General features: G+C 50.9%; 11 protein-coding genes across 11 annotated transcripts, besides 2 other annotated features; 5 read left to right on the top strand and 6 right to left on the bottom strand.

Moving 5' to 3' along the window:
• Nucleotides 1–24111: part of a sequence feature (contig 1.144 511..72448(1)) that runs on past the window's edge.
• On the top strand, nt 4011–5101 carry ANIA_08219 (putative plasma membrane H(+)ATPase; the record flags this gene model as incomplete). The annotated part of the gene is made up of 2 exons (XM_676396.1): nt 4011–4561; nt 5086–5101. 2 exons carry the CDS (start codon nt 4011–4013, stop codon nt 5099–5101), a joined length of 567 nt encoding a protein of 188 aa, XP_681488.1.
• On the bottom strand, nt 4732–6792 carry ANIA_08218 (protein trxB). The gene is made up of 3 exons (XM_676395.2): nt 6505–6792; nt 5640–6440; nt 4732–5579 (listed from the first exon to the last, which is right to left on the bottom strand). Exons 1-3 carry the CDS (start codon nt 6728–6730, stop codon nt 5449–5451), a joined length of 1158 nt encoding a protein of 385 aa, XP_681487.1. The 5' UTR covers nt 6731–6792; the 3' UTR covers nt 4732–5448.
• ANIA_11059 (uncharacterized protein) lies at nt 7108–9082 on the bottom strand (the record flags this gene model as incomplete). Its single annotated transcript, XM_050611236.1, has 3 exons — nt 7108–8584; nt 8636–8815; nt 8937–9082. 3 exons carry the CDS (start codon nt 9080–9082, stop codon nt 7222–7224), a joined length of 1689 nt encoding a protein of 562 aa, XP_050467283.1. The 3' UTR covers nt 7108–7221.
• Nucleotides 10030–11140, bottom strand: ANIA_11058 (uncharacterized protein; the record flags this gene model as incomplete). Its single annotated transcript, XM_050611235.1, has 3 exons — nt 10030–10603; nt 10674–11013; nt 11101–11140. 3 exons carry the CDS (start codon nt 11138–11140, stop codon nt 10030–10032), a joined length of 954 nt encoding a protein of 317 aa, XP_050467282.1.
• Nucleotides 11702–12574, bottom strand: ANIA_11057 (PQ-loop repeat-containing protein; the record flags this gene model as incomplete). The annotated part of the gene is made up of 4 exons (XM_050611234.1): nt 12347–12574; nt 12149–12268; nt 11954–12098; nt 11702–11821 (listed from the first exon to the last, which is right to left on the bottom strand). Exons 1-4 carry the CDS (start codon nt 12388–12390, stop codon nt 11702–11704), a joined length of 429 nt encoding a protein of 142 aa, XP_050467281.1. The 5' UTR covers nt 12391–12574.
• Nucleotides 12743–15779, bottom strand: ANIA_11054 (glucan 1,3-alpha-glucosidase ROT2; the record flags this gene model as incomplete). Its single annotated transcript, XM_676394.2, has 3 exons — nt 12743–14839; nt 14891–15641; nt 15698–15779. The coding sequence occupies 3 exons, from the start codon at nt 15777–15779 to the stop codon at nt 12814–12816; spliced, it is 2859 nt and encodes a 952-aa protein (XP_681486.2). The 3' UTR covers nt 12743–12813.
• On the top strand, nt 16116–17098 carry ANIA_08216 (nucleoside-diphosphate kinase swoH). Its single transcript, XM_676393.2, has 5 exons — nt 16116–16227; nt 16340–16370; nt 16466–16509; nt 16559–16662; nt 16721–17098. The coding sequence occupies exons 1-5, from the start codon at nt 16211–16213 to the stop codon at nt 16984–16986; spliced, it is 462 nt and encodes a 153-aa protein (XP_681485.2). The 5' UTR covers nt 16116–16210; the 3' UTR covers nt 16987–17098.
• ANIA_08215 (methylenetetrahydrofolate reductase (NAD(P)H) MET12) lies at nt 18428–20559 on the top strand (the record flags this gene model as incomplete). The annotated part of the gene is made up of 2 exons (XM_676392.1): nt 18428–18514; nt 18592–20559. The coding sequence occupies 2 exons, from the start codon at nt 18428–18430 to the stop codon at nt 20557–20559; spliced, it is 2055 nt and encodes a 684-aa protein (XP_681484.1).
• ANIA_08214 (tRNA-ribosyltransferase family protein) lies at nt 20926–22492 on the bottom strand (the record flags this gene model as incomplete). Its single annotated transcript, XM_676391.1, has 3 exons — nt 20926–21100; nt 21176–22157; nt 22294–22492. The coding sequence occupies 3 exons, from the start codon at nt 22490–22492 to the stop codon at nt 20926–20928; spliced, it is 1356 nt and encodes a 451-aa protein (XP_681483.1).
• ANIA_08213 (bifunctional thymidylate/uridylate kinase) lies at nt 22734–23910 on the top strand. Its single transcript, XM_050611233.1, has 2 exons — nt 22734–22951; nt 23014–23910. The coding sequence occupies exons 1-2, from the start codon at nt 22807–22809 to the stop codon at nt 23538–23540; spliced, it is 672 nt and encodes a 223-aa protein (XP_050467280.1). The 5' UTR covers nt 22734–22806; the 3' UTR covers nt 23541–23910.
• Nucleotides 24112–26692: part of a sequence feature (contig 1.143 1..30509(1)) that runs on past the window's edge.
• ANIA_08212 (endonuclease) lies at nt 24236–25516 on the top strand (the record flags this gene model as incomplete). The annotated part of the gene is made up of 2 exons (XM_676389.1): nt 24236–24423; nt 24475–25516. The coding sequence occupies 2 exons, from the start codon at nt 24236–24238 to the stop codon at nt 25514–25516; spliced, it is 1230 nt and encodes a 409-aa protein (XP_681481.1).

Here is a 26692-nt window from a genome sequence, read left to right as displayed (position 1 = left end):
TCCCTTGGGAGCATCCACAACAATTTGAATAGGGTGGATTTGCGGTAGACAGGACCAGCCTCAGCGATACCAACACTGACCGTCAGGCCCCCTCCGAAACCATATACTCAGATACTGATGCGGAAGAGCAGCTACTCCTAGACTATCCCAGGACGTCTTCACGGATCGCTATTCCCATCGGATCGCCCTCATTATCTGGACACGATCTGCCATAGCGTACTGCTTTTCAACGGGAAATTCGACGATACGCGGACATCTCCTCGAGATATTAGAGCAGAGATACGTTCTGGCCAATACCACTGGATGGCAAAATGTGATTCTAAAGCTGGTACCTGAGGTAGATGATTTTGCGGCACCCTGGAGACCGTGGGCTAGGCGGGATTCTGTCTAAGGCTTGAAGAGTTACTGCTTGACCCGCATTGACTTTGTAAGACTGGTTTGAAATATCGAGGCATCGTTTAATACTGCCTGGGGGATACTAGGCTGTACTGGAGAATGCGGATCTTTGACTTGGATGTCTTGTGAGTTGCTCCCAAGGTATACTCCCATTCATCCCTTGTCTGGATGCCACCAGTCAATCTGAGCTGCAGGGACGTACTGAGTTAGCTTCATGCAGATAATCCGTGTTCTTCACACCATAACCTGCGGTGTGCCTCTTTTCGCGTCTGCTTAACAGCGGAAACATTGTGCTGCTTTTTGAGCAAGTGTATCAATAGCCCTAACTCTTCACCTGGTAGCAGTGTGCAAGTTGTAATCCCGGTATTTTCTAGCTCTTCAATTTATCCTTACACAGATTTCGATAACGCTTGCCCGATTCCTCTTCGATGACTGGGTCGGCCTAAGCTGGGCCACTACCTAGAGAGTTGCTTCTAGGCATGTGAGAAGAAACGTGACTTCCCAATCGGGCCGCTTCTGCGGCAGAAATTTCCAACCCATTTTCGCGCAAACACCGTCTTCCAACCTCTTCCCTGAACTGTGCTACAACCGTGGTTTCTTCCTACGCTCCCTGCAAGTAATTCCATCAGATGATTACATAAACGATGATGCTTTTCTTCTGAGACTATCGTATGCATACCATTTTCATCAACATCTGATGTCAACGTCGTATTCAACGGATTCCCGTCGGAACCACCGGACAATCTACCACCGCGACGATCAACCATGATAGGCTGGAAACAAGATCAACTCTCCATTGAGTTTGTTCTTATAGAAATTTCGTCAGAATCCGTGGTCCGGAACTGTCCCTGTACTTGCAGCCTATCCCTGATGAAGAGCCTAACTCTAATAAAGAATTGAGTTTCACCCTGACCAAATTTGCTGGAACTTGCTGTTTTCGAATATCCTGGCGGCTACTCCGGATATGGTCTCAAGATCTTGATACCTCGATGTCTTGACGTACAGGACATTCTAGACGGGTTCGCTTGGATGACTAGTCATCGCAGTATCGTCGTTATGGCTATCCGACACTCGCCTGGAGGCCCAGGTGCGGAAACAGTTTCCTGATCGGTGCTAGGAGCTTCCAAGTCAGAGGCAATTCATCATGCGTTTTGACCGTAACTCTCCTCGAGTCTACGACGTCAGCATATCTCAAGAGCTTGGAAGTGTAGTCCGGATCGAGTAGATCCGAAGAACGCGGTCTGACCATCTCTTCTATTTCTCTCTCCTGAACCAGGCTTTTCTTTGCGAGTCTCTATTGCGTGTCAGCTTCACCACTTCCATTTGATCCGTCATTCATTCTTTCATAGTCAAGCAGCCATCCGTCAACATGGCTGACAAACAGAAGGGAGCGAAAGGACCAAAGGGGGATAAGGGTGATAAAGGAGACAAGGGTGACAAGGGCGATAAAGGTGACAAAGGTGACAAAGGCGATCCAGGAATCGGAGGGTCAGGCACCACTGGTGCGGGGACTGAAGGCTCAGGAGCCGGAGCAATAGGCACCTCAGTCGGGGGAGGTGACACCGAAAAGGGCATTGGAGAGGGCGGCGGAGAGAAGGGCGAAGGAGAAGGAATCAAGATAGTGCCTCCTCCAACTCCAGGAGAGGGCCGGACTCCGGGAGAAGGTCGGGTATCCGGGTCTCAGGACAGGCGAGCCTCAAGACGCGTATCTCGTTCCTCCGCCAAGTCGCAAGATTATGCAAACCTTGACGAGTATGGTAAGCTCGTCAAGTACATCTCAACTTTCCGCGACAAAGGTGAAGAAGAGGGCGAGGAGCATTTCGAGGAGAAACGTGTGTGGTATGCGCCTTGGAAAAAGCGCAAGATCCGCCTCAAACCTGAAGACAAAGAACCGGGTAAGTACCCGGATGACTGGCTCATTACGGACATCCATCAGGGTTTATCTTCGGCCGAAGTGGAGAACAGACGACGACGGTCTGGGTGGAACGAGTTAGTTTCTGAGAAGGAAAATCCCATAGCCAAGATCCTATCGTATTTCCGGGGTCCTATCCTATACGGTACGTCACAAGCTTTGTTTATGGAAAACCTCTAATTTCATTAGTCATGGAGCTTGCTGTTCTTCTTGCGGCGGGCTTGGAGGACTGGATCGATTTTGGTGTCATCATTGGTATCCTGTGCTTGAACGCCGCTGTTGGGTGGTATCAAGAGAAGCAAGCCGCAGATGTCGTTGCTAGTCTCAAAGGAGATATTGCAATGAGAGCCCATGTCATACGTGACGGGCAGCATCAGGAAATCTTAGCGCGAGAGCTTGTGCCCGGAGACGTGGTATGTGATGCAGACCCGCAGACATTTACTAGGACTAAGAAAAGCAGATTGTTGTTTCGGATGGCCAAGTTGTGCCCGCAGATGCCAAAGTTGTCTGTGATTACAATGACCCCAACGGCTTTGAGGAATTCAAGTTACAGCTGGAACGTGGCGATCTCAGCAGCACCTCCGAGTCCGACATGGAGGACGATGAGAAAGCCGAGCAGAAGAAACCGGCCAGAAAGCGTGGATACCCTATACTAGCATGTGACCACTCTGCTATTACAGGAGAGTCGCTCGCTGTGGACCGCTATATGGGTGGAATGATATACTACACGACTGGCTGCAAGCGTGGTAAGGCGTATGCTATAGTTCAAACCGGCGCAAAGACCTCATTCGTAGGCCGCACGGCCACCATGGTTCAGTCAGCAAAGGGAGCAGGGCATTTCGAAATTGTCATGGACAACATTGGCACGTCACTTCTGATTCTTGTCATGGCTTGGATTCTTGCTGCATGGATTGGTGGCTTCTTCCGGCACCTTCCAATCGCCTCTCCTCGCCAGCAGACCCTTCTTCATTACACGTTGTCTCTGCTGATTGTCGGAGTCCCTGTTGGTCTTCCTGTTGTGACAACTACTACGATGGCCGTGGGAGCGGCGTACCTTGCCAAAAAGAAGGCCATTGTACAAAAACTCACTGCCATTGAATCGCTTGCTGTACGTTTGTTACTCGACTGCTAATCAAAGGGGGTGCACTGACATTCATAGGGTGTTGATATCTTGTGTTCTGACAAAACGGGAACTCTGACCGCAAATAAACTGAGTATCCGCGATCCATACGTAGCGGAAGGCGTTGACATCGACTGGATGTTCGCAGTGGCTGCCCTCGCGTCCTCTCACAACATCGATTCGCTCGACCCTATTGACAAGGTAACGATTCTGACTCTTCGATCATATCCTGGAGCACGCGAAATTCTCCGAAGGGGATGGGTCACCGAAAAGTTCACACCCTTTGACCCGGTTTCTAAACGTATCGTGTCAGTGGTCAGCTGTGATGGAATCAGGTACACTTGTACAAAAGGCGCACCAAAGGCAGTTCTCCAAATCTCCGAATGCTCCAAAGAAACAGCTGATCTATACAAAGCAAAGGCACAAGAGTTCGCTCATCGAGGGTTCCGATCTTTGGGCGTTGCTGTTCAGCGTGAAGGGGAACCTTGGACGCTCTTAGGCATGCTTCCCATGTTTGATCCGCCGCGAGAAGATACAGCGCACACGATCCGCGAGTCACAGAACCTGGGAATCAGCGTGAAGATGCTCACAGGCGATGCCTTGGCAATTGCTAAAGAGACGTGCAAAATGCTCGCCTTGGGTACGAAGGTATACAACTCGGATAAGTTGATCCACGGCGGTCTCAGTGGAGCCATGGCTGGTGATTTGGTTGAGAAAGCGGATGGCTTTGCAGAGGTGTTCCCAGAGCACAAATATCAGGTGGTCCAGATGCTTCAAGAACGCGGCCATCTTACTGCAATGACTGGCGATGGAGTCAACGACGCACCGTCCTTAAAGAAGGCAGATTGCGGTATTGCTGTTGAAGGAGCATCTGAGGCGGCCCAATCAGCAGCGGACATCGTCTTTTTAGAGCCTGGCTTGTCAACGATCATTGACTCTATTAAGATGGCACGGCAGATTTTCCAGCGGATGAAGGCATATATCCAGTACCGCATTGCTCTTTGCCTGCATTTGGAAATCTACCTGGTGACATCAATGATCATCATCAATGAAAGTATTCGTGTCGAACTCGTTGTCTTCCTAGCCCTCTTCGCCGATCTGGCAACTGTTGCAGTGGCCTATGATAACGCCTCGTTCGAACTACGGCCAGTGGAATGGCAACTTCCGAAGATATGGTTCATCTCCGTTCTTCTCGGCGTTCTGCTCGCCCTAGGGACATGGGTTATCCGCGGCACAATGTTCCTTCCATCCGGCGGTATTGTTCAAAACTGGGGCTCCATCCAAGAGATTCTGTTCCTCGAGGTTGCGCTCACAGAGAATTGGCTCATCTTTGTCACCCGCGGCATGGACACATGGCCATCCATCCATTTAGTCACTGCTATCCTCGGCGTTGATGTCCTAGCAACAATATTCTGCTTGTTTGGATGGTTTAGCAATGAAACCATGCCCACGAACCCAAAAACCTCTTTCGTGGAGACCAGGAACGGTTGGACAGATATCGTTACCGTGGTCCGAGTCTGGGGCTACTCGCTGGGTGTTGAGATCGTGATCGCACTGGTATACTTCATGCTGAACCGATTCAAGTGGCTGGATGATCTAGGCCGATCGAAGCGTGACAAAGGAGACCTGAAGATTGAAAATCTTTTGGGTCATCTAGCTCGGTTGACGGTTGAGTACGAGCAGCCTGGAAAGCCGAAGGGACGGTTCTTCTTGGCTACGAGTAAGGAGGAAGAAGAAGTTGAATAGGGAATTGATCCGTTTGCTATATTCCTTTGTTGGTTTGGTGACTGGGTGGTGATGGGTGAGCGATCTGGCTCAGTCATCTGCGCATGATATGTTAGTTACCATAATGCGTCTTGATAGTTAATGGATTAGTCAACGTAATACATCCGAGAAGCTGTGAGTATTACAGATATTAAATTGATATTATCTCATTTTAAGCATTAAGTTCGGCGACACGGAGTCATGGCCATCGCCGTAAAAACCAGCTACTCATGTATAAACAGGTAGCAGAGGTAAATTAAGCATTAACCTTCTCCCACAGTGTCTCCAATTCATTACCCATCGCCCTCTCAGCTTCCTTGTGGAGTGCCCTTGTTGACAGGGAACGCTTTGATATGGCAGCAGCCATCTCCTCTCGAGCCAGTTCAACTGCATCAATGTATGTTAGCCCTCCATCTTCAGTAAACACAGATAGGGGAAAATAAATACCATGTCCAAAGACAGCTGCACGCTTCCCACTAAACATAGCATGCGGCACATTCGTGCTCCCATCGGAATTCGCATCGCCGACAGCAAAAACACCCGCACGACTAGTCCTCATGCCGGGGTTGATACTCGTATCGATTTTTCCATCCTTCATCACCAGCCCAAGATCATAGGGAAGACTCGACCGCTGCGCCGTCTCAAAGTTCGTCAGGAATGCGTTCCGCACAACGGGCTCGCCCTCTGTGAAATGCACACGGAAGATATCGAATTGCTGGCCAACGTCATTCCGGTTCTCACCACCGTCTTGCATGCGCTCGAAGGAGGTGATTGTTCTGTTATCGATCGAGACATTGTACGCGGCCATCTGTGCCTGCCAGTCGGGGTAGTCTTCCTCCAGAGCCGAGACATACTCATCCGTGTACGAGCCATTCACAAACGCAATAATATCGCTATTCAGTGTCGAGATCTCAAGTACGCTGGACACGATATGCGGGAGAGTTCCGAGGATCCCAAAAGGCTGGTCGCGGTGCTCGTATCCGTCACACCAGGGACACCAGAAGATGCCCTTTCCGAAACCCTCGATCAGACCGGGAGTCGAGGGCAGGATATCGACGACGCCCGTAGCGAGCACGACTTTGCGAGCCGTGTACTCGGCGCCTGTGCTGTCCGTTGCGCGGAAGAAAGTCGTCAGGTTCGTGTTGTTTACAGGGACGATTGAGGTGATTTCGTTGTCGATGAAGGAGGCTGTGCTGTAATTGGAAATCTGCGAGCGGGCAGCGGCACGAAAGACTGCGGGTGGTGTCCCTGCATGGAAGTTAGTACCTTCGTCTCTATCTCATGAGTCGTCAGTAAATGGGACGGGGCATACCGTCGTTTCCAATGACATCGTGCATCTCCCGCGTGGGATCATTGCGGTAGTGACCCGAGTCAAAGACGACTGCCTTCCGTCGAACACGAGCGAGGCCGCTCAGCACGCTGAGACCTGCCGGACCACCGCCGACAACAATGACATCGTAGTCTGTCTCTGGGATTACGGCGGAGAGAGTCGTGCCCGCTAGGGATAGGGCGAGAGGGAGGAGGCGTGAGAGGAGCATTTTGAACTGAACCACTACAGGTACCCTGCACTATAGCGCGATTGGACTGGCTGAAGGCTGGCTGCTCGCTGCTTCATTACAGATAACGAAGGAGGGGGATATTTATGTATTCGGAAGGTATTTGCTTCCCAAGCCAGTGCGCTAGACGAGAAGGCATCAGCCAGCCACGGGTAAGCAGCTGCAAGATTGAATCATGATGATGATCGGCCCAATAGTTCATGCGGATTGCAGATCCTTAGACCAAATGGGAAGATCAGGAGGGAAAGAAGGAACCTGGGAGCTGAGTTCCTGACTCTCAGCTAAGGGCATTCCCGCAAATCCGGTCAATGAAAGCTACCGTAGAACCAGGGTAAACATCTCTCAGGCTCTTTGCATTGTATATCCACAAAAGGTATATACCATTCATCATTATAGTATGACTAGATTCAGAAAAGTAGACATGAGAAGGGAGAAAAAAAAAAAGGAGAAGAAAAAGAAGAATGATGTGTAGATCAGATCTGAATCCAGTCCAGATCGTCGTCCGGGTCGAAAATCGAAGGAAGAAGGTTCAAGGGCCGATCCTGATCGTCCGCCTGATCTTGGTTCAGCTGCTGCTCTCCCGCCTCTGTCGTCTCCTGCAGAGCGGCCGGTATTGCTCCTTCTTGTTGCAGCGGGGGACTCGTAGTTACAGGCGCATCTCCACCCTGACTTTGCTGTGCTGAAGTTTGCCCCTCGTCATCTGCGTTCTGCTGTTGCTGCAGCGGGGGACTTTGCAGCGGGGGACTTGCATCCACTGACTCATAGGCAACTTGACTTTGCTGTGCTGGAGCTTGCCCTTCGTCACCTGCTTCCTGCTGTTGCTGCAGCGGAGGACTTGTTTCCAATGACTCGTTGACATCCTGGCCCAGCTGTGTTGGAGTTTGCCCTTCGCCACCTGCGTTCTGCTGTTGCTGCTGTAGGGGACTTGTATCCACTGACTCATTGGCATCCTGGGCCTGCTGTGCCGAAGGTGGTTGCGCTTCATCAATTGCGGGCTGCTGTTGCTGCTGCGGAGATTCCTGCACAGGAGCATGCGCGGTCAGGCCCTTTCCTAGCGCTTTAGCAACCCCGTCTAGAAACCCCGGATTTCCATACGCCTGCGAAACATCCCACATCATGACCCCTCCGAAACTCTCAAACCCCTTACTGTAGCTAATTACCGGCTCCAGACTCGCAATGGGCAGGTACCCCGTGCTTGCTGCGCCCGTATTAGCCGGCACGCCCAGGAACACGCGCACGTTTTTGTTCTTGCTCTGCGTAAGAGCCCAATTGTCCCACACGTCGAAGTTAAAGTTACTCGCCGCAGCTTGGTTACCCGAGCCTGAGTTGCGATGCGGACGGCCGTACCGATCTTCTCGAGCCCTAAGCTTGTATCCGGCTTTGGATCGGGCGCCAGCAGGCGTGTTTCGAGCGGGAGTGTAGGCGTTTACGCCGCAGTAGTTGTTATAGAATTGTACAAAAACCGCGTCAATCGCGGCAGAACTGTTTGTGTTCAGAATGTCTTTGCCTGCAGCATCAGGGTAGGGACATTGCGGTGCCGCGGTTAGATAGTATTTCTTCGAAGTGTCCGCGTCCGCGAGGGCGCGCAGTCTCGTTGCGAACACCCCAGTGTTTGTGACTGCAGCTTCAAAGTCAAAATCGAACCCGTCGATGACGGCACTTCCGAAGGGCCGATGAATTTTCGTATCATTCTGGTCTGGGCCGAACGTCGCCCAGAGAAGGTCCGCCCCTGCGTTGGCCGCGGTTGCAGAGTCGAACCCGCCCTCACTATAGGTTGCGCCGCCGATGGAGAGGAGGATTGTCTTGCCGGCGGCTTGACATTTCGTTATGTCCTCGCTGGGGAGGTTAGCCGCCTTGTATCAAATGGGATTGGGGATAAAGCTATACCCGATCTCAGGACAGTTTTTCAAGTTCGTCCCGTTGAACGTCGTGCACCCTTGAGATGATATTGAGAAGTCGATTTCCGGTGCACCGCCGGGTCCATTGATAGTCATCAGGAAGGCGAGGACTATGACATCGATGTTGGAATCTGCACAGTAGCCTTTCTCAGCACAAACACTCACACCACTTCGCCCAGCAGGAGACAAGCGGCTCACCTTCACAATATTTGCCTAGCCGTTGCTGCGCCAGATCTCCAGTTCTTTGAAACGAGTTTTGCCCTGAAAAGTTAGACTTCCTGCACTTTCACTGCATATTATCTAGAGACCAGAGGATATCCAACTTACCCCAGTATACCACAACTGTGGAATTTGAGCTCAGATCAAGCCCAGCATAGACAGACTGCAGCACAGCAAATCCAGCTACCGCACCGAATATTCTCCTGAAGAAAGCCATCTTCTGCCTTCTCTATACAAACCTCTTTACCTCCAACGGCGGCGGCGGCGACAACAACCGACCTAGACAGGACTAGGCGGGGACCGAATATTGGAATGGTCAACAGGGAGAGCATCGTGGCTAGTTCAACCAGTCTCTTATAAACATAATGTCCTCGATTAGTGCATGCCGGCGGGTTTGTTTTGATGCGCGTCATTCTTCAGATTAATGAGTTCTGTTAGTAAAGCATTCTTGGGTTGGCTTGAGGGGGACGGGCCGGGACCTGTCAGACTTACAGTTCCAGCTTGAGATACAGCACTTGATCTCTTACTGATGAATATCCGTCGTAAGGTGCACACTAGTGGTTTATTACTGATCTGCATTCCAGAATGCCAGGTACTCATGGAGAACAGCTCAGCATCATCGGAAATAAGACCCTCCTATATTGCTTGTTAGTTGGAATGTTCAGCGGAATGCCGGGCCAAGCTACGAAACGGGTCGAGGCCACGCCCTTATGTTTGTTATTGTGGAAAATGGGCACTGGAGGCTATTGGTCTCTTGGGAGTATTGAAGGGGATGATATGGAAATTCAAGTGCACGAAGATGATGCTGTGACGGCCATGAAAGACCTGGACCAGCGATAGTCATGAGTTGTATGTGTATATATCTATAATATATACTATGTTTATGTCTGATTGGGATGGAACGCGTGTAACAGAATGGTGATTACATGGCTATCTCGAGAGTAGTTACTGAATACGTGATTGGTGCTCAGTGTCCGCACTGTGAAAACCAGATGTACATGAATCGGCAACGAATCCAGTCAACGCACTAGACTATCCCTCGAGTGCTGGGCTAGAACATACAGTGCATGTAGAGGGAATGTGCCAGTGTTGTCCAGGTGACGGGATATTTTACCCAGCTCGATAGCCGCTTTTCTCGAATATCAGCTTTCTCAACAAGAAGACTCACCTTCGGATCCCGACCACCCTCTTCAAAGCCTCGCCATCCTCCAACCCCTCGTCAATCACTCCCGCAACCTTCAGCACATCCACAACTCCCTTCACAACACTCTCGTCAACCCCCCTGACCCCCTCCACGAACCTCACATCCTTGATCCACTCGCCCGCATCTTCCTCTCCATACGTGCATCCCAGCTCCCCCGTGCCCAGCAAACCTATAACCCTGCCCAGCTCGCTCCTGAACTCCTTGATACCCTCATCCAGCAAGCCAAATAGCTGTTTCAGCCTCTCGTCTGTCTCGGGTGTAGGAAATACTGAAGTCGAAGCCACGACCATCCACGATGGCCAGGGCGTGAAGATCTCGCCGATTTTCTTGAGTGGTGACTCCGGTGAGTGAAAATAGGGCTTGGTGGTGAAGTGCTCCCACATGAAGAATTCGGAGGTGGGCTTCTTGGCCTCCAGGTTGTTGCCCGTCACACCGTCGCGGAGGGCGCCGAAAGGGCCAGTTACCACCGGCGTGAGGGAGGTTGGTTTCCAGCCGCGCTGTTGCGCAAGAACGAATGACATTATATGTGAGCCGCTGTTAACGAATTCCGTCAGCATTCTTTCCGTCTTTCATGAACGTAAATTATAGTAGAGCAGTAACCCACCTTCCTAACCGACTAACCCCAACCCTACTCCCTTCCAACTCTTCAACACCAGTCAACTCGTCCCTGTTTCGTCCCGTAACGATCGCCCACCGCAGCGGGGTATCAACCCATTGACCTACGAGCTTGTACCCGCGCTCTTTCTCATCTAGGGGCGCTTGCTTGCCCGCCAACCCAGCGATCCATCCTTCTGTTAGGCCGATTGCAACGTCAATTTCGCCAGACCGCAGCGAGGTAATCATGTGCCCCGTTCCGGAAGGGAATGGAGTGAGGGCAATCTTAAAAGGGAGGGAAGAGACAGAAGGATTGCGGAAGGCGAGGTGAAGGGGGGCTAGGTAGTGTTCTAGGCGACGTTAGTAGATATCGAAGGGAAGGGTTTGTCCAGCCGCTCTGATAGCTGTTAACGTGGCGGGCTGAAGAACAGACATACCGGGCACGTAGCCAATTCGAATAGTTTGTCCTGAGGCCATGATGACTGAATGATCAATGTTTATACTCAAGAGTAGGTAAGGTAAGTATTGAAGAAAGTCAAGTTCATTAGAAAGAATAGTAGGAGTATTAATATACAGTCGTCATCCATGATCTTTGCTGGTGGGGTAAGAAACGCGGGGCTCTAAATCAACCGCCAAGCACGGAAGAAATATATAGAAAAGGGAAAAAGCGAACATCTATCAAGCAATGGCCGACCAGTTCGTCAGCCTCTAGGTACATACTTCATGCCAGTTCATCATGTCATTCGGATGTCCTTTTCTTCAAGGCCGATCTCGTTCTCAAGGCGTTGCTGTGGATTTCCAGCCACGCTCGACGCGCCCCGAGAATACACCCAGAATTGAAGGCCCAAAATAGAATCGCAAATGAACTGGAATATACCACACATACGAAACGCCCAGGGGATTACCTGCTCGCTGCTGAAGAAGTAACTCAGTTTCATAATGTCGCCGAGGATCCACGCTGCGACCACGGACAAGCGGAATCCCTTGCAAGACCGAGACCGGTGGTTGGCGAGGACCTGCGGCAGAGGTAGTACCGCTTCAACAGCCAGTCCCCAATATCCCAGGAAGCTGATGTAAGTGGGGGAGCTCGAGATGGGCGTCAGGAAGATGTGGATGAAGGAAAGGACACCGGTGAAATAGGCCAGGAACAACCAATATCTGCAATCAAAGCAAGCCGTTAGTCTCATTAAGCCGAGCTATAAAGCAATGAGTAGAACATACGGCCGCGGGTTCTTCCACTGCCAGAACTCGTACGGCCTCGCGAACCCCTTATCATCCGCGCCGGTGAACGGAATATGCTCGATTCCGCTTCTTTGCCCGGGCGCCGGTCGATTGTCCAGGGCAACTTTTAGCAGTATGGCTTGGACTCCAATCGTCAAGATGGCCTGCGCCAGGAGAGCGAGAGAGTAATAGTCGCCGAACCCAGAAAAAGACTCTGTGGCTGACTGTCAGCATTGCTCAGTATTGCGGCGAAGCGAGTCGCACTTCAAAATCGATGCCACCAGCATAATCAGTGGAATGTCAAGCGAGAAGCCAGCGGAGCTTCGATTTCGGTGTATGCTCAGGATCTGGTCCGCATAGGAAGTCACGGGCGACGTAACGATGCTATTTGCGCGCAAGTGTCAACATCTAGCCTCTTTTTCCGCATAGTTTGAATGAAACTTTCCAGAGGAATGAACGTACAAGATTGGAGCTCCATATTCAAGGAGCTGTGAGACAATATACATAGCGTAGTCGTTGATGGAATTTCGAAATATGGGGTTCAGGAGGCCAAGGATTGGAAGTTGCAGACGCGGAGGACGGATCGCGGGGCAGAGCACGAGGAAAAAAGCACATTTAACGTAAGATACGAAGGTCTAAAACAACAATCATAGAGTAGTCAACTCGAGTCTCAAGTTTTCTTGAGCTTACTGAGATCTCCCGCAAGCGGATTTCAGTTGCTTTCTTTTTTTATATATAGCTGAGTCAGCTTCCTACGGGGCCTCAACAAAACAAGCTCAAGCTTTGCCCGATTAGTGCATCGATCGCCAACTAGTCTCGCAGCCTTAAAAAAAGGGATCAAATATTGTGATAGCCTGCAAGGTTGTATGTAAAATGCATATTTCCATCTAGTGCTCTATCTAGCCAAGTGCTGAGCCAAGTGCTGGAGCTTAAAATTCGATCCGCCAGGTCTTGCTAATACCCACTCTGGGGTTCTTCACTACCGCATACGGAGCTTTGCCGCCTTCCTGAGCATGATACTCCAGTTGTGCTGAAGAGGATGTCTTTGCTCCATCTTCAATCACAGTGACCGTGCTCCTATCCTGCAATTCCTTGGGAGGGTCAATCACCACAATCCTCTCAACACTGACGCTGGCCATGGTCTTGAGGTACGCAGCCGTCTGAGGCCCGTGAGTTGCGATATCCTCCGAAACGAGTGAGGAGTCTTGGAAGTGGAAGCGGCGGTGAATGTGTCCCCCACGCTGGTAGTCAAAGGTCTCACCATCGTCAACGTACAATGTGCCTTCCGCCTGTCCGTTCTTGTCGAGAACCACCACGAGCGTATAAGGATCGTACTTCATGAGTCCGCTGCTACGACGTGGTCGGTCTTTGCGTGGAATAATATGACCTCCTTGCATTAGCACAGGTACCTTTTCCATAGGCGCCGGAACTGAATGTCTCTTTCCAGCTCCCTGGTACACAGTGTAATCGAAGTAGTCGTAGTACTTCTCGTCGTCCGCGATGTATATGTCCACACTCGTGGCGCCCTCAGTGACCACTGGCTTTGCGAGAATACCGGTGGAGCCGAGGTAGATTTGGTCGTCAATGGTGAAACCCGCCTCATCTGTTGGATGAACGTAAAATTGCGGTCTCACGATCGGTGTTCCGTTAACCGAAGCTTCATGGAAAGCAGTGTACCAGGCGGGAAGAAGCTGGTAGCGCAGCCGGATAGCCTGCGTAATGATCGACCGGAATGGCTCCTGGATCAGGTACGGCTCACGACGGCGAGTGTCAATGTGGGCATGAGCGCGGAAAAACGGATACCAGATGCCGGTCTGATACCACCGAGTCAGAAGCTCCTTGCTTGGGTTGTGAAAGAATCCGCCAACGTCGGCACCAGCGAACGGGAATCCGGAGATTCCATTATTGAGAACCATCGGTAGGGAGATTGCTAAGTGCTCCCAGGTGGCTTGGTTATCTCCGGTCCACATAGCGGACATGCGCTGGGCGCCCGCGTAGAACGATCGGGTCAAGATGAAAGGCCGTCGGATTTCGCCTTTCTTGCGCTCCAGCATAGCCTGGTATGTGGCGTTGACAAAGGTTATACCATTGACATTGTGAACATCACGGTGCTCCCAATTACCGTGGTGCAAGTTGTCCTTCGGCATCGTGGTTTCTGGACCATTGAACACAGAGGGCTCGTTCATATCGTTCCAGATGAACACATTAGGAAGGGTTCCCTTGAACCTATCATACTTGAAGAGGCCGACCCACCATTTGATAGCTGCAGGGTTGAAGCAATCGATCCAGTTGGAAGCCCCTGGCCAGCACCATCCTTCGTAGACATTACCGTCCTTGTTCAGGGTAGCTAAACCTTTGCTGTTCAGCTCTTTGGATATTTCGAACTTGTCTTGCTTCTTGATATGTGGATCAATGATCACTACAAGCTTGCGCTCCGACTCGTCAAGCTGTTTCTCCATACTGATGGGATCAGGGAAGGTTAGAGGATCCCAAGTGAAGTACTTTCGGTCGTCGAGATACTCGATATCGAGCCAAATGATATCATAGGGGATTTGGTACTTGTCAAAATTGCGGTCGACTTCCTTCACATCTTCATCAGTGACATAGTTCCAGCGGCATTGGTGATAAGCAATAGCAAACTGCTGGGGTAGTTGAGTGTAACCAGTCAACTCGCCATACTTCTTGCTTATCTCGCCAGGGGTAGGCCCTAGAAAGACAAATACGTCGAGCTGTCCAGCTTCGGAAAACCAATGGCTGTGCGTGTCGGTTTTTGATTTCACAATGTCAATCCAGGTTTCGGCAGCGTTGAGCCAGAAGACACCAACAGTGGAGTCCTTACGGTGGGCTTGCATTAACGGAATTGCACCGTATAGAGTCATAGGACTGTTAAGCTCGTATTCGAACACATCAGAGTTATACAGGCGATAGGGTTCTTCGTGGTTACCCGGGCCTCCACTACTTATGATTAGTTTGGGTAGCTTATGAAATAGAAGCCGAGCAGCTTACCGCGTCTCCCTCAGGGACAGAGAGTCTGCATGCTCGGGGATACCGAACACATGAGTGTAGCCTGGGAAGCTAATGTCCAACCCCACACTTTCGGGACCCCTGGGCTTCGAATCTGTGTTTCCACCAAAGGTCTCTTCCCACCAGGTGCTCTCATCTTCCTGAGAGCCGAGCACATCTTGTTCGGATTCGGATGGGGCATCAACTCTCGGCCTCCAGTGCTCCATGTTCATGTATCCTTTGTTGTTGAATTGGACATGTGTCTGCCCATCCCGTTGGAAGTCAACAGAGAAAGGGGAATGCCGGATAACAGCCTGGTAGGCGTTATTAGGCCCGTACAGAACTTTGGTATAACCATCCTCAGACTCCGGGCTCAAGATCGCCGACTTGCTAGAATCTAAGCCACCAACTAAGACCCACGACTGAGCATCATTGTATCGTTCTTTACGTGCCTGGCTCCCGTGACGGATCTCAATATCGCCGGTCATACGCTTTTCTTCATCGACGGTGACTCGTGCGACTCCGGATTCGAGGAAAGAGATAAGCAGAGGCAGCCTCACCTTCTCAGTAGGTGAGATGGTCTTTAAAATTGTTCCTCTTAAGTAGCCGTCTTTGAATTGAATGTTTGAGGGATCGAGTTCGTACGGGGAGCTCCAGGATGAGCCTTTGGCGGCGACTTCGTCCGCAAGTGCTCTGTTGCGCTTGCAGAAACCTGATTGAGAGCATTTCTTAAAGTTTTCATGCTTCACAGTTACTATAACAGAGACGAGTCAGTAGGATTTAGGGTGAAGACGTGAGATTAGTGCGCACCTCCTGGTACGATGAAGCATCCAAGTAGTATTGCTAGGGTGACCAGCAGGGTCCAGCTGGATGACAGCCGGCTCCGGGCCATGATGGCTGAATTGACAGACGCAACCAGAGACACTCAATCTCCGAGTGAATCAACGCTTGCCACAAGGTGCTCTGACCTGCATCTACCAGAGTTAAGGTCCACACAGTGCTGTTGACCAGTGCTGTTAACCAGTGCTTCCAGGCTGGCCTCTGGAGAGCGGAGAGCTCCAGCACTAGTCCTCTTCGAGCAAGCCGGGGTGAGACACCTCATAATTCAGACCTTACAGCCTGACAATTCAGGCTCTAAGGCCGCAAGGTATGAGCCTGCCACCGGCCGCTGAAGCCCCTCGAGTCTCAAACTCGAGCGCCCCACACAGGCGTTTAGACTGAATAAGAGAAGAATTTCGCCAGCTCAACATCAGCTTCCGCTTCTTCCCTCTTCTCAAACGTACTAGATTGACTTCCCTGTCTTCTATCTCAATTCCTATCAAAATGACTTCTGAGCAGACGTAAGTGCATGAATATATTTTTACCCCTTGCAGCACAGTTTCCCAACTTTTCTCTTCTTTGTTTGCTGTTGCTGCCCCTCCTTGAACCAACCAAGCTAACTTCTCACCGTAGTTTCATTGCCATCAAGCCCGATGGTGTCCAGGTACGGCATTGAGCAATCATTGTCCTATATCCGACATTATGAGACGAATCATACTGCTGTCTTTGAGCAAAACCATGAACTGACGTTCTCACCAGCGTGGACTCGTTGGCCCCATCATCTCTCGCTTCGAGAACCGTGGGTGCGTATACCTTCCAACATTGCTCAGTCGCGATACTGACCGTTACAAGCTTCAAGCTCGCTGCTATGAAGCTCACCTCCCCCTCTCGCTCTCTCCTTGAGCAGCACTACAGTGACCTTAAGGAGAAGCCTTTCTTCCCCGGCCTCGTTACCTGTGAGTTTCCACGCCTCAAGTAATTGACGCTTGTGATCGCAATCTTATACCAGAATAGACATGCTCAGCGGCCCTATCGTCGCCATGGTCTGGGAGGGTAAGGACGTCGTCAAGACCGGCCGCACCATCCTCGGTGCCACCAACCCCCTTGCCTCCGCCCCCGGCACCATCCGTGGTGACTTCGCTATCGACGTCGGCCGCAACGTCTGCCACGGCTCCGACAGTGTCGAGAGCGCCAAGAAGGAGATCGGTCTCTGGTTCACCCCCGAGGAGATCCAGAACTACAAGCTGAACGCTTTCGGCTGGATCTATGAGAAGGAATAAATTCCCTCAGAGTTCATCTCTAGGAAACTGCGTCACTTATAGCGCGAACAATATAGCTTTGACCGCACAGATGCAGAGAATAGAATCTATAAAATATAAACCCTTTCTTTATATTTATGGTTTGACTCTTGGACACATATGTTGCACTTGGAGGCCAGTAAGACAGTGCGGGCTATTGCTTACGAAAGAATTTCCTCGTGCCCCTCCAAATTGGACCCAAGACAGTCCTCGCAAACCACGGCGTAGCCCAAACACTAGCAATTATCCGCAGAGGCAACAAGGCCTTGGTAGCTGCATAGGCAGTTGCAAACTCCAGAACCAAGCGCACGCCTTCCTTCTCCGTAGCTGTACCCAACGTCACCTCGTCCACCTCAACGCTATCCTCCACCCAGCCCTTCTTCCTTAACCACCTCGAAAACCTCCCTATACCTTCCTCGAACCCGCTATTAGACGTGAAATCAGGCAACCAATTCCCGTAATGGAATGCCGCCACAAGTCCAAATAAGGGGACTATCGCAGTTATCTCATGGAGAATCAAGAAGGATGTTACGTGTGTTGCCGGTGCACCGAGTAAGGGAGTGGTGTACGCGCGGAGAAACAGAGGCAGACGGTCATTGAAGCGGCGTAGGCGGGATTGGGCGTCTTTAGGAGGATGTGGTGTAGGACTCGGTGGTATTGTCAGGTGTCGGCGAGAAGAGCTCTGGCCCAGTCGCGAGCAGAAGCGGCATGCGCGCAAAATGCAGGTCGACGGCATATTGAGATTGGCCCCTTATGAGGCGGCCAACAAACAGTGCGTCAGTCGCAGAGGAGTCTCTATGATGCTAAGCATCAAAAACCTCAGAGATGCAGCACTAATTGGATGGTTGTCAGTGTCCTAAGCTCCGCTTGGAGATTGAATGAAATGTATGGGGCTGTGTTGGTATGAACTCTGTTTGCTGTGTTTGCAGCGGGATTGTTTCAGCTCCTGGCCTCTGAGATGATTGCAGTTGCTTGTGAAAGAAAAGCTATTGACTAACTGATCATGGTTTAGATTGTCAGGGTCGTGTAAAGCAGCTCTGAGCCGAATATGTGGTGCATTTTGGGTCTGCGGTACCTGATGGTGGATCTATACGGCAACGCGACGGAGGAGAAGAGCCGATAAGTCGGAGTCGAAATGCAACGCCATCGAAACTTTGACAAGTAATCTCGTTCATGATATGCTGAGCGAAATCAACCAATAAGTATCCCTGAGCAGAATTATGGCAGATTCTGAAATCTCAAGTCAATTGCAGGCGGCAGGCCAATGGCCGGACTGAGGTACGGGGCCTCGAGGGGGCGAGGATACTCCGAACAAAAACCCACCAGCAGTCCCCCCCGAATTCGTCATATTCTTCCCCCCCCTTTCTTCTTCCTCTCTCTTCACACCACCTAAACATTCAGACGGAATCATATAGCTCCAATCATGGAGAAAATCACACACAAGATAGCGGCTTTGCCGCCCGGCGCAAATTACTTCTCTCTTGAGTTCTTCCCTCCAAAGACTCAGATGGTGGGGCTCTATTCCTCCCCGCATTCGGCGATTGCCTTCAGAAGCAAAGGGTCACGACTAACGAGGTTTGTTTTTAGGGCTTTGCCAATCTGCAAGCGCGTCTTGAGCGTATGGCACAAGCGCTGCGACCGCTATTCGTTACAGTTACTTGGGGTGCCGGAGGAAGCACTGCAGCGAGGTCGCTTGAGTTGGCGGAGATCTGCCAACGCCAACTACAGCTGACAACATGCTTACATTTGACGTGCACGAATATGAGTCGAGCTTTAGTGGACCAAGCACTGGAGGAAGCAAAGGTATTGGGGATTAGGAACATTCTGGCGTTGCGTGGCGACCCCCCGCGGAGTGAAGAGTACAATATGCATGGGGAGGACGACAGCAACAAGGACTTCACCTTTGCCGTGGATCTGGTCCGGTACATTCGGAAAAAGTACGGAGACTATTTCTGTGTCGGCGTTGCTGCGTACCCGGAAGGCCACCCTGCCGATTCTTTCCAGGATATCCAGGATCCGAAGGTCGATTTGCCGTGGCTGGTTGAGAAGACACAGGCTGGCGCCGACTTTATCATGACGCAGTTGACATACGATATTGACGCCTATACGGAATTTGAGAACCTGCTGCGGAACCATGAATCCGGCACTTTTAAGACGATTCCCATCATTCCGGGCTTGATGCCCATTCACAGTTATAAAATATTGACGCGAGTAACGAAGCTTAGCCACGTCAAGATCCCGCCGCCTATTCTTGCGAAACTGGACGAGGTCAAACACGATGATGATGCCGTCAAGCGTCTGGGTGTGGATATCCTCGCCGAGCTTGTGGATGGCATGAAGAAGCTGCCCACTCCAGGCTTACGTGGATTCCATTTCTATACCCTGAATCTTGAGAAGACTGTTTCCTTCATTCTAGAACGATGCAAGCTCATTCCGGATCATGACGATGATGCTGAGGCTGTAGCTGATGGTGTTTCATTGCTTACCGTCGATGCAGAAATAGCCAATCGACGGCGCCGGGCTTCTTCCATTAGCTCTCTCCCACATAACCGCGTGATTGTTGATAAGGTTTCAAACGGGTCATCGAAAGACTCTGTTACGCACGAAGCTACTGCCGCCAGTGCAGGGCTACCCGCAGGGCCCCCAGATCGCAGCACAACCCTCCAGATTTCCGAAGGTCTCGGTGCCCTCGGCCGAGAAGCCACCTGGGATGACTTCCCTAACGGCCGTTGGGGTGATGCTCGCTCTCCAGCATTCGGTGAAATTGACGGCTATGGCCCATCTCTTCACGTCGCTCCATCCGTTGCTCATCGAATATGGGGCTACCCTGTTTCTACCGACGATATCAGCAAGCTTTTCAGGCGCCATGTATCCGGTGATCTTCATATGGTCCCGTGGTCTGAAGGTGGCGCTGAAGAAAACACCAGCGGCCTCAATGCCGAAACAGAAACAATTCGTCCTGAACTTCTCGCTCTTATCGACAAGAAGGGCTGGTGGACCCTCGCTTCCCAGCCGGCCGTCAACGGCGTGCGCAGCGACGACCCCATCTTCGGCTGGGGTCCTCCTGGCGAGGGCTTCGTCTTCCAAAAACCCTTCGTTGAGTTCTTCTGCCCAGCCTCCGACTTTAAAACCACCCTCAAACCCCTCCTCCAGAAACACGGACACGAAAAGCTCGCCTGGTTTGCAACCAACGCTGCTGGCGATTTTGAGTCTTCTCTTCCCGCCGAAACATCAGACACCGAGCCCGTTGAGATGAACCCGAACAATGTCAACGCCGTCACGTGGGGTGTTTTCCGCGGCAAGGAAATCGTCACACCCACCATTATTGAGGAAGTCAGTTTCCGCGCGTGGGGCGACGAGGCCTACCGTATCTGGGATGAATGGCGCCGTATTTATCCCAAGAGTTCGGCTACAGAGAAGTTCCTCGAGAAGACAAAGAATGATGTTTGGCTTGTTTGTGTTGTCGGACAGGATTTTGGAGCTGGGACAGAGGTAGGGTCGAAGGAGGAGGATGATGAGAAGAAGTGGATGTGGAGGCTTTTGGCGGATTGTTAGTGGTACTAAATATGACTTAACACTTATGAGAGGTTGCATCTGGTCTGGTTTCTGTTCAATTTAGTGTATATAAATTCATCATCACGTTTCAAGCTTGGCTTTGTTAGACGGGCGGGTTTTGATTAGGGTTCGTTTTTTGCCATATGGATCTGTGTTAGAGCTCCCAAAGAGTCAACTCGCTTTAAATGCCTCTGATCTTGTATCATGTTCTGAAGTTACCTAGTGTGCAGCATGCAAAAGAACTATATACGACGCTTTCAGCACTAAAACATCAACGCTATGTAGCATAATGCGTAGCACAAGTTCTAATCTTGCCCGATATTGCTAGTGTGAGATGCTTGGAAATGGATCCCATGGCTATAGTACCTATGCTTTCTCCGCGAACCCGTGCTCTTCTAACCCCTCAGCCCCCGTATCAGGGGTTGCAAGATCAGACTGGGACTCTACAAACTTCTCCGCGGCGACGTTTAGTCTTCCATAAGCTGGTGGATTACGGCGCGGTTGAGCGGGGCCTGAGGTGGGGATTTTGTAGCCACGGAGTCTGTAAAGACCAAATACTGTCAGTACACGTCGTTATACACAGTGGATGATTGTGTCAAGCTCTGGAAGAACGTACCTCGGCCCTTGACCCGTGATCTCAGGAAACTCAGCCACGTATGTTTGCTGGAATGTGCGGACATCTGCCTCGAATGTACCGCGCTCAATGCTCTTACGGACGTTAGCGAAGAAGAGGTCCATAGTATAATAGTTGTGAATTTGGAGAAGGGTCCATGCGAGCATTTCCTTAGCGGAGAGGAGGTGGTGAATGTAGGCGCGATGATGGCTTTGACAAGCATAGCAAGCGCATGATTCACTTAGTGGGCCAGTATTTGTAGTATTTGATCGCGACCAAAGATCATCAGCGAGAGGAAGGGGTTCGGTGGATGGATTTGATGCTGATGCGGTATCTGATGGAGCCGGAAAGGAGAAGGTGAAAGCCATCCCTGCATCCGACGAATCGGCCAGAAACGGGATCGTGAGGAGGTCTGCACCGAGCTCAACTTCGCGTAGGAGATCATGCGGAGTTCTTGGCCCGCTGAAAAGAAGGCGCGGGAGGTCACCCAGCGACTCGGGGACGATAGAGAGCGACGTGGGTTCGTAGAGCGCCAGGCCAGAAATGGATGGCCGCAAGTCCGTTTCCAGATCTTCAAGGTAAAGCTGCTGCTGGGTGTTCTCCAGCGGCAATATCGGGGCAAAATACGCCGCTGTCGACCGACTGTGTTCAGAGAGCTGGGGCCCGTAGAGGTTATCCGTCGCATGGGTGGTAAAAGCGTGCGTCCGGTCGACCATCTTCACTCGCCGTTTTGTACCTGGCTTCTGGCCTACTAGCAGATCTGCCAGCCCGACCACGATGTCTGGGCTGAGGCGCTGAATAGCTCCGACGTACTCGTTCGCCTCTAGCTGCGCATAGCCCACCGATGTAAGTACAGCAATTGACGTGTCTGTATTTGCCGGTCCAGAAGCAATTGGAGGTTCGCGGCGTGCGCCGAAAACCAGGAGCAGGTCATCGGCGGCACAAATGAACTTGCGCAAAGCCGATTCATGAGGTGCGGTTGGGACTGCATATAACGGGACAGGTAGTGAAGACTTTTTATACTGCAGGTGCTGCTTCTCTATGACTGATATCTGAGCCCCGGCGGGCATTGACTTGTCAGTATGCCTCGCTTCGCCTTTCCTCAATCTCAGGACACGTACAATCTTCTAGGCCAATATACAGACTACCAATAGAGGTATTATCGCGCATCACATCATGTGCTAGATGAGGGACAACCCCTCGCGATGTCAGAGGGATGTAGTGGGGCGTCAAGATGGGCTTTCGGCCTGCGATCGTCAGTCTTCCCAGCCGCGGGGAGAGCACTGCGGCTGAGGACCTCGAGATGCTAAAATTGAGCATTTCATGTGGCGAGTGTAGTGGTGTATCTGATCCCATGGCGATGCGCAGCTGAAGGAGTGAGTATGTGCAGCTGAAAGAAAATGTCAAGTTGTTGGCAGAGGCTGTTATCGATAAGTACTTGTTTCGCGACTCCAATTCCTCCAGATCACGGTGGACCTTAATAACGAGACCCCTATCCACGGTATCCTCCTGCAGCGCGTCGACTCCCTGGACACTTCGAATCATAGCCTTAAATTGCTGCGACTCTAGATTTTAAGCCATTACCCGCTCGACCAGTACGATTACTTTCGATTGAAGTACATTCAATCTACAATATGAGCGTGAATGGCACGCATGGGGGACGCGGGGCCCTGATTGTCGTCGAAGGCCTCGATCGAGCAGGCAAATCCAGCCAATGCAAGTTCCTTCACAACATTCTACAAGAAGGAGGCCGTCCCGTGAAGTACATCAGGTTTCCAGGTGATTCATCTTTTGCTCGAACACTCCGAAGTACGCGAATTGACCCAACCGTCCACTTTCAGATCGAACGACGCCCATAGGGAAGCTGATCGATGGCTATCTACGCGGACAGTCTCACTTAGACGATCACTCTATTCATCTCCTGTTCTCTGCCAACCGATGGGAGGTTGCCCAGAGCATCGAGGCCGACATCGCCAACGGAACCAGTGTGATCATAGACCGCTACTCGTACTCTGGTGCAGTCTACTCGGCTGCGAAGGCCAATCCTTCTCTTTCACTGGAATGGGCATGGCAACCGGAAGTTGGTTTACCAAAGCCGGATCTATGTCTGTTCCTCAGCATATCTCCCGAAGAGGCTGCAAAGCGTGGTGGATTCGGTGGAGAGCGCTACGAGAACGAAGCCATGCAAACTCGTGTACGCGAGCTGTTCAATACCATCTTCGACCTTCAGCGCGCTACCGATATTCGAATAATTGATGCTGGGAAGTCCTTGGCGGAAGTGTCGCAGGATATTTTAAACGTTGTAACCGAGCGCATTGCAGGTGTCGACACGGCCAGTCCGCTGGGAAAGCTAACATCAATCTCTTGATACAAGCTATATCAATGGACTGCTGTTGGTAATGACCTCATCTACCGGAGCTTCAGGAACGAGGGTCAAGCAATCATTCCTCGAGCCACGCTCACTCAATGACCGACGGCCTAGAGCCTGAACGCCCAACGAGATAACCATAATCCCGACTATGCCATCATACGACCAAGGACCAGACAATCTAAATATGCAAGCGATATAAATCGTTGTGCATCTGTGGGCTCGGCACCATCGAGACTGCAAATTGGCTCTTGCATTAATGGGCGTCACGTGACCATGACATGCCATGAAAGTTTCAGGTCGCCCAATTACGTCGTATATAGTCATCATCTTGTATATATCTCTTCAAATAATACGACATAGACGAATTTCTTGTATAATTCTTCTCTCCGTTATCAATGAGTTAGACAATCGTGCAACATAGGTTCGCTCCTCTTCAAGGACTCTTCTCAACATCCGTGGCATTGCCCCGGTTACATACGCCGCCCAGTAACAACAATAAACAACAACACTTGTATGTCACTCAATAAAAGAGCTTGTGCTCATACATCGAAAACCCCATTAGCCATATGATTCCGGGCATGTTAAAGTATCATCCCTGCAACTGCTGATGATAAAAGCCTTTCAAGCCCGACGGGAAGACGGAGGAGTCCAAAGGAGTCCTTTAGAACTACTGCTGTTACCTACTTCGGACTATGGGCACCGGATACAGAACCCAAGCGTTATATATTGGCTCAACGCCGGACCCTGCTCGACGTCTGGCTCAACATAATGGGCTCTGCAAAGGGGGCGCTCGCCGAACGGCGGATGAAAAGCGACGGCCATGGGAAATGGTGATGGTTGTAGAAGGTTTTATGAGCAAGATTGCAGCGTTGCAGTTTGAGTAAGTTTGTATTGTCAGCTCTCTTGGAATATTTATCCTAACAGACTTTAGATGGGCATGGCAGCACCCGGCGGCTACTCGACATCTCACGGCAGACGCTCCAAGCAAGGAGCAGTCGAAGACCCATGAAGGGATCGAAGATGATGATGCAGTAAAGAAGCCTCAACAAAAGACTAAAGGCCTGACAGATTCCAGAGCTACTGGTGAGCGTGAAGACGATGGGAAGAAAAAGACAAAGAGGAAACCACCAGCTCGACGTACTCGAACTTCTTTGAAGGCTCACCTGGAAGATCTACATCTTTTGCTACGTTCGACATACTTCAAAGAATGGCCTCTTAGTTTGCGATTTTTTGCTGCGGACGTCTCACAGCAATGGAGATGGTTGTGTGGCCGCGTAAACGAGAGCATTCCAACTCATATCAAGATGGTCGCGGATGGCAACTGTGCGGATACTTCCCCCCAATGTGACCACAGTCTGGGGGTTGGCAGCGTTAGGGAGATTGGAGTCGACTATACGCCCATCCGGGATTACTTGGAGAAGGCCACGTTCTTGCTGGACGACATGCGAGGCTCATACTGCAAAATCTGTAAGGAGCAGTATGTAGATAATGACTGGGCAGTTGTTTGCCCAGAGGCGGACTGTACCAGTACTACTCATCTGCTGTGTTTGTCGAGAACGTTCCTGGATGCCACGGAGGATCCAGAACGTCTTGTTCCGCTCACTGGAAAGTGTCCTACGTGTGCTCAGACTGTTCAATGGCCTCTTATGATGAAAGAGCTGAGCATCCGAACACGGGGCGGACGATTGCTGCATAATATGCTGAAAAAAGGCGGAAAGAGGACTAGAACAATACAGAAGGCGCAAGATGCCACGGCAGAGTCAGATGATAATGCATCCGCTGCGGATATCGCAGTTGACGCATCGCACGAGGACAGCGATGACACGGATTCTCTGATCGACTACTGGGATCGCATTCTGGGCTCCGATTCAGAGTCTGGCGCAAGCATCCACTCGCAGTATGGTTCGAAAGCTTCAGGGACCGAAGTGAACATTGAAAAGAACGTTTTTCTCGACAATGGGCTGCTGGATTGAACGAGTTACCATCTACTTTGCGATGGGGTGAATGGGTTGAACCGGACTACATTTCCGAAGACAACTCGACCCAATTTGACAATGCTGATTCTATGCGCTGATCAGTGTATTGCGGGAAAAGCAACATGGAATTCCCTGAAGTCCTGCCCCGCGCGAAAAAAGGACTATATATGTCCTTGTCCGTGGCCCAAATTGGCCAATATATAGGCCAAGAATCGCCAACTCAAACGCACAGCTGCAGCCTTCGACCTTTTGCGTGTTCTTCGAAAAGATGAGCGGCCCGGAGGTATAATTTGCGCTCAAAACTTGCAAAGATCAGCTCTGATTCAGCGGAGAAGGTCCTGTACGGCGTACGACCGATGGTGAATTTGGAGTGGAACCTCTGTTGTGTACAAGAAAGGTAGTTGGGAGGTGAATATAAGCTCGTTCCCTTGTATTCAGATTACGCAGCGTCCGCACTAGCATCGGATCATGTAATCTGGCTGCGATTCGTCATCGCCTTCAGCTTAGATTTTCTTGACTTCGAATTTCAGACTTGTTTCGGCAGGAAAATATTATGCAATATTATTCTTCTCTTTATCAGATTGCTTCAGACTGTGTTGCTCATGTAGTCGCGAGATCCGCATAGCGTAAATCAGGGAAGACATGAGCCGAGCCCGGCTACTCAATGTACGTTTGCGGACTATATCTTTCTAGTGCCGTACCGGATGTTACGGATCTGACACGGAAAGAGCGCCTCAGGCATAAACCAGATTCTTGTTCAAATCTTGGTCCATCTAACAAACCTTGTAAAGCCCAACTTTTACCCTCGATCAAGTTCTGCCACAGAAATCAGTCCGAAGCATCATCTGAGTCGCTTGTTCATTGATCCTGTCGTCAGCGCGAGGTAGGTCAGACCACCGCAAGAGGTCCCTGACCGGGCTCCAGCTCAGCATTCGCTTTCCCTTTTTAGCTCGGCCTACTACTTGTCCACGAACCAGTGACCTTGTATGAATTTTCCAAACGTCGCGCTTACTAGTCATTGGACATTGACTTGGCTATACTAGCAAACTAACGCCCGCTAATTTATCGACTCCTACCTACCCAACTTTGACTGACCCGAGTGGGCTGTTGCTGCTGCTGCTGCTGCTGTTGTTCGTTGCTGTTCCGAGACTCCACATTAGTAGTAGCCTTCCC

The sequence above is a fragment of the Aspergillus nidulans genome, chromosome II (assembly GCF_000011425.1).
Source record: "Aspergillus nidulans FGSC A4 chromosome II".
Lineage (NCBI taxonomy): Eukaryota > Fungi > Ascomycota > Eurotiomycetes > Eurotiales > Aspergillaceae > Aspergillus > Aspergillus nidulans.
Note: the sequence above shows the minus strand (reverse complement) of the source record. Positions and strands in the feature narration are given on the sequence as shown.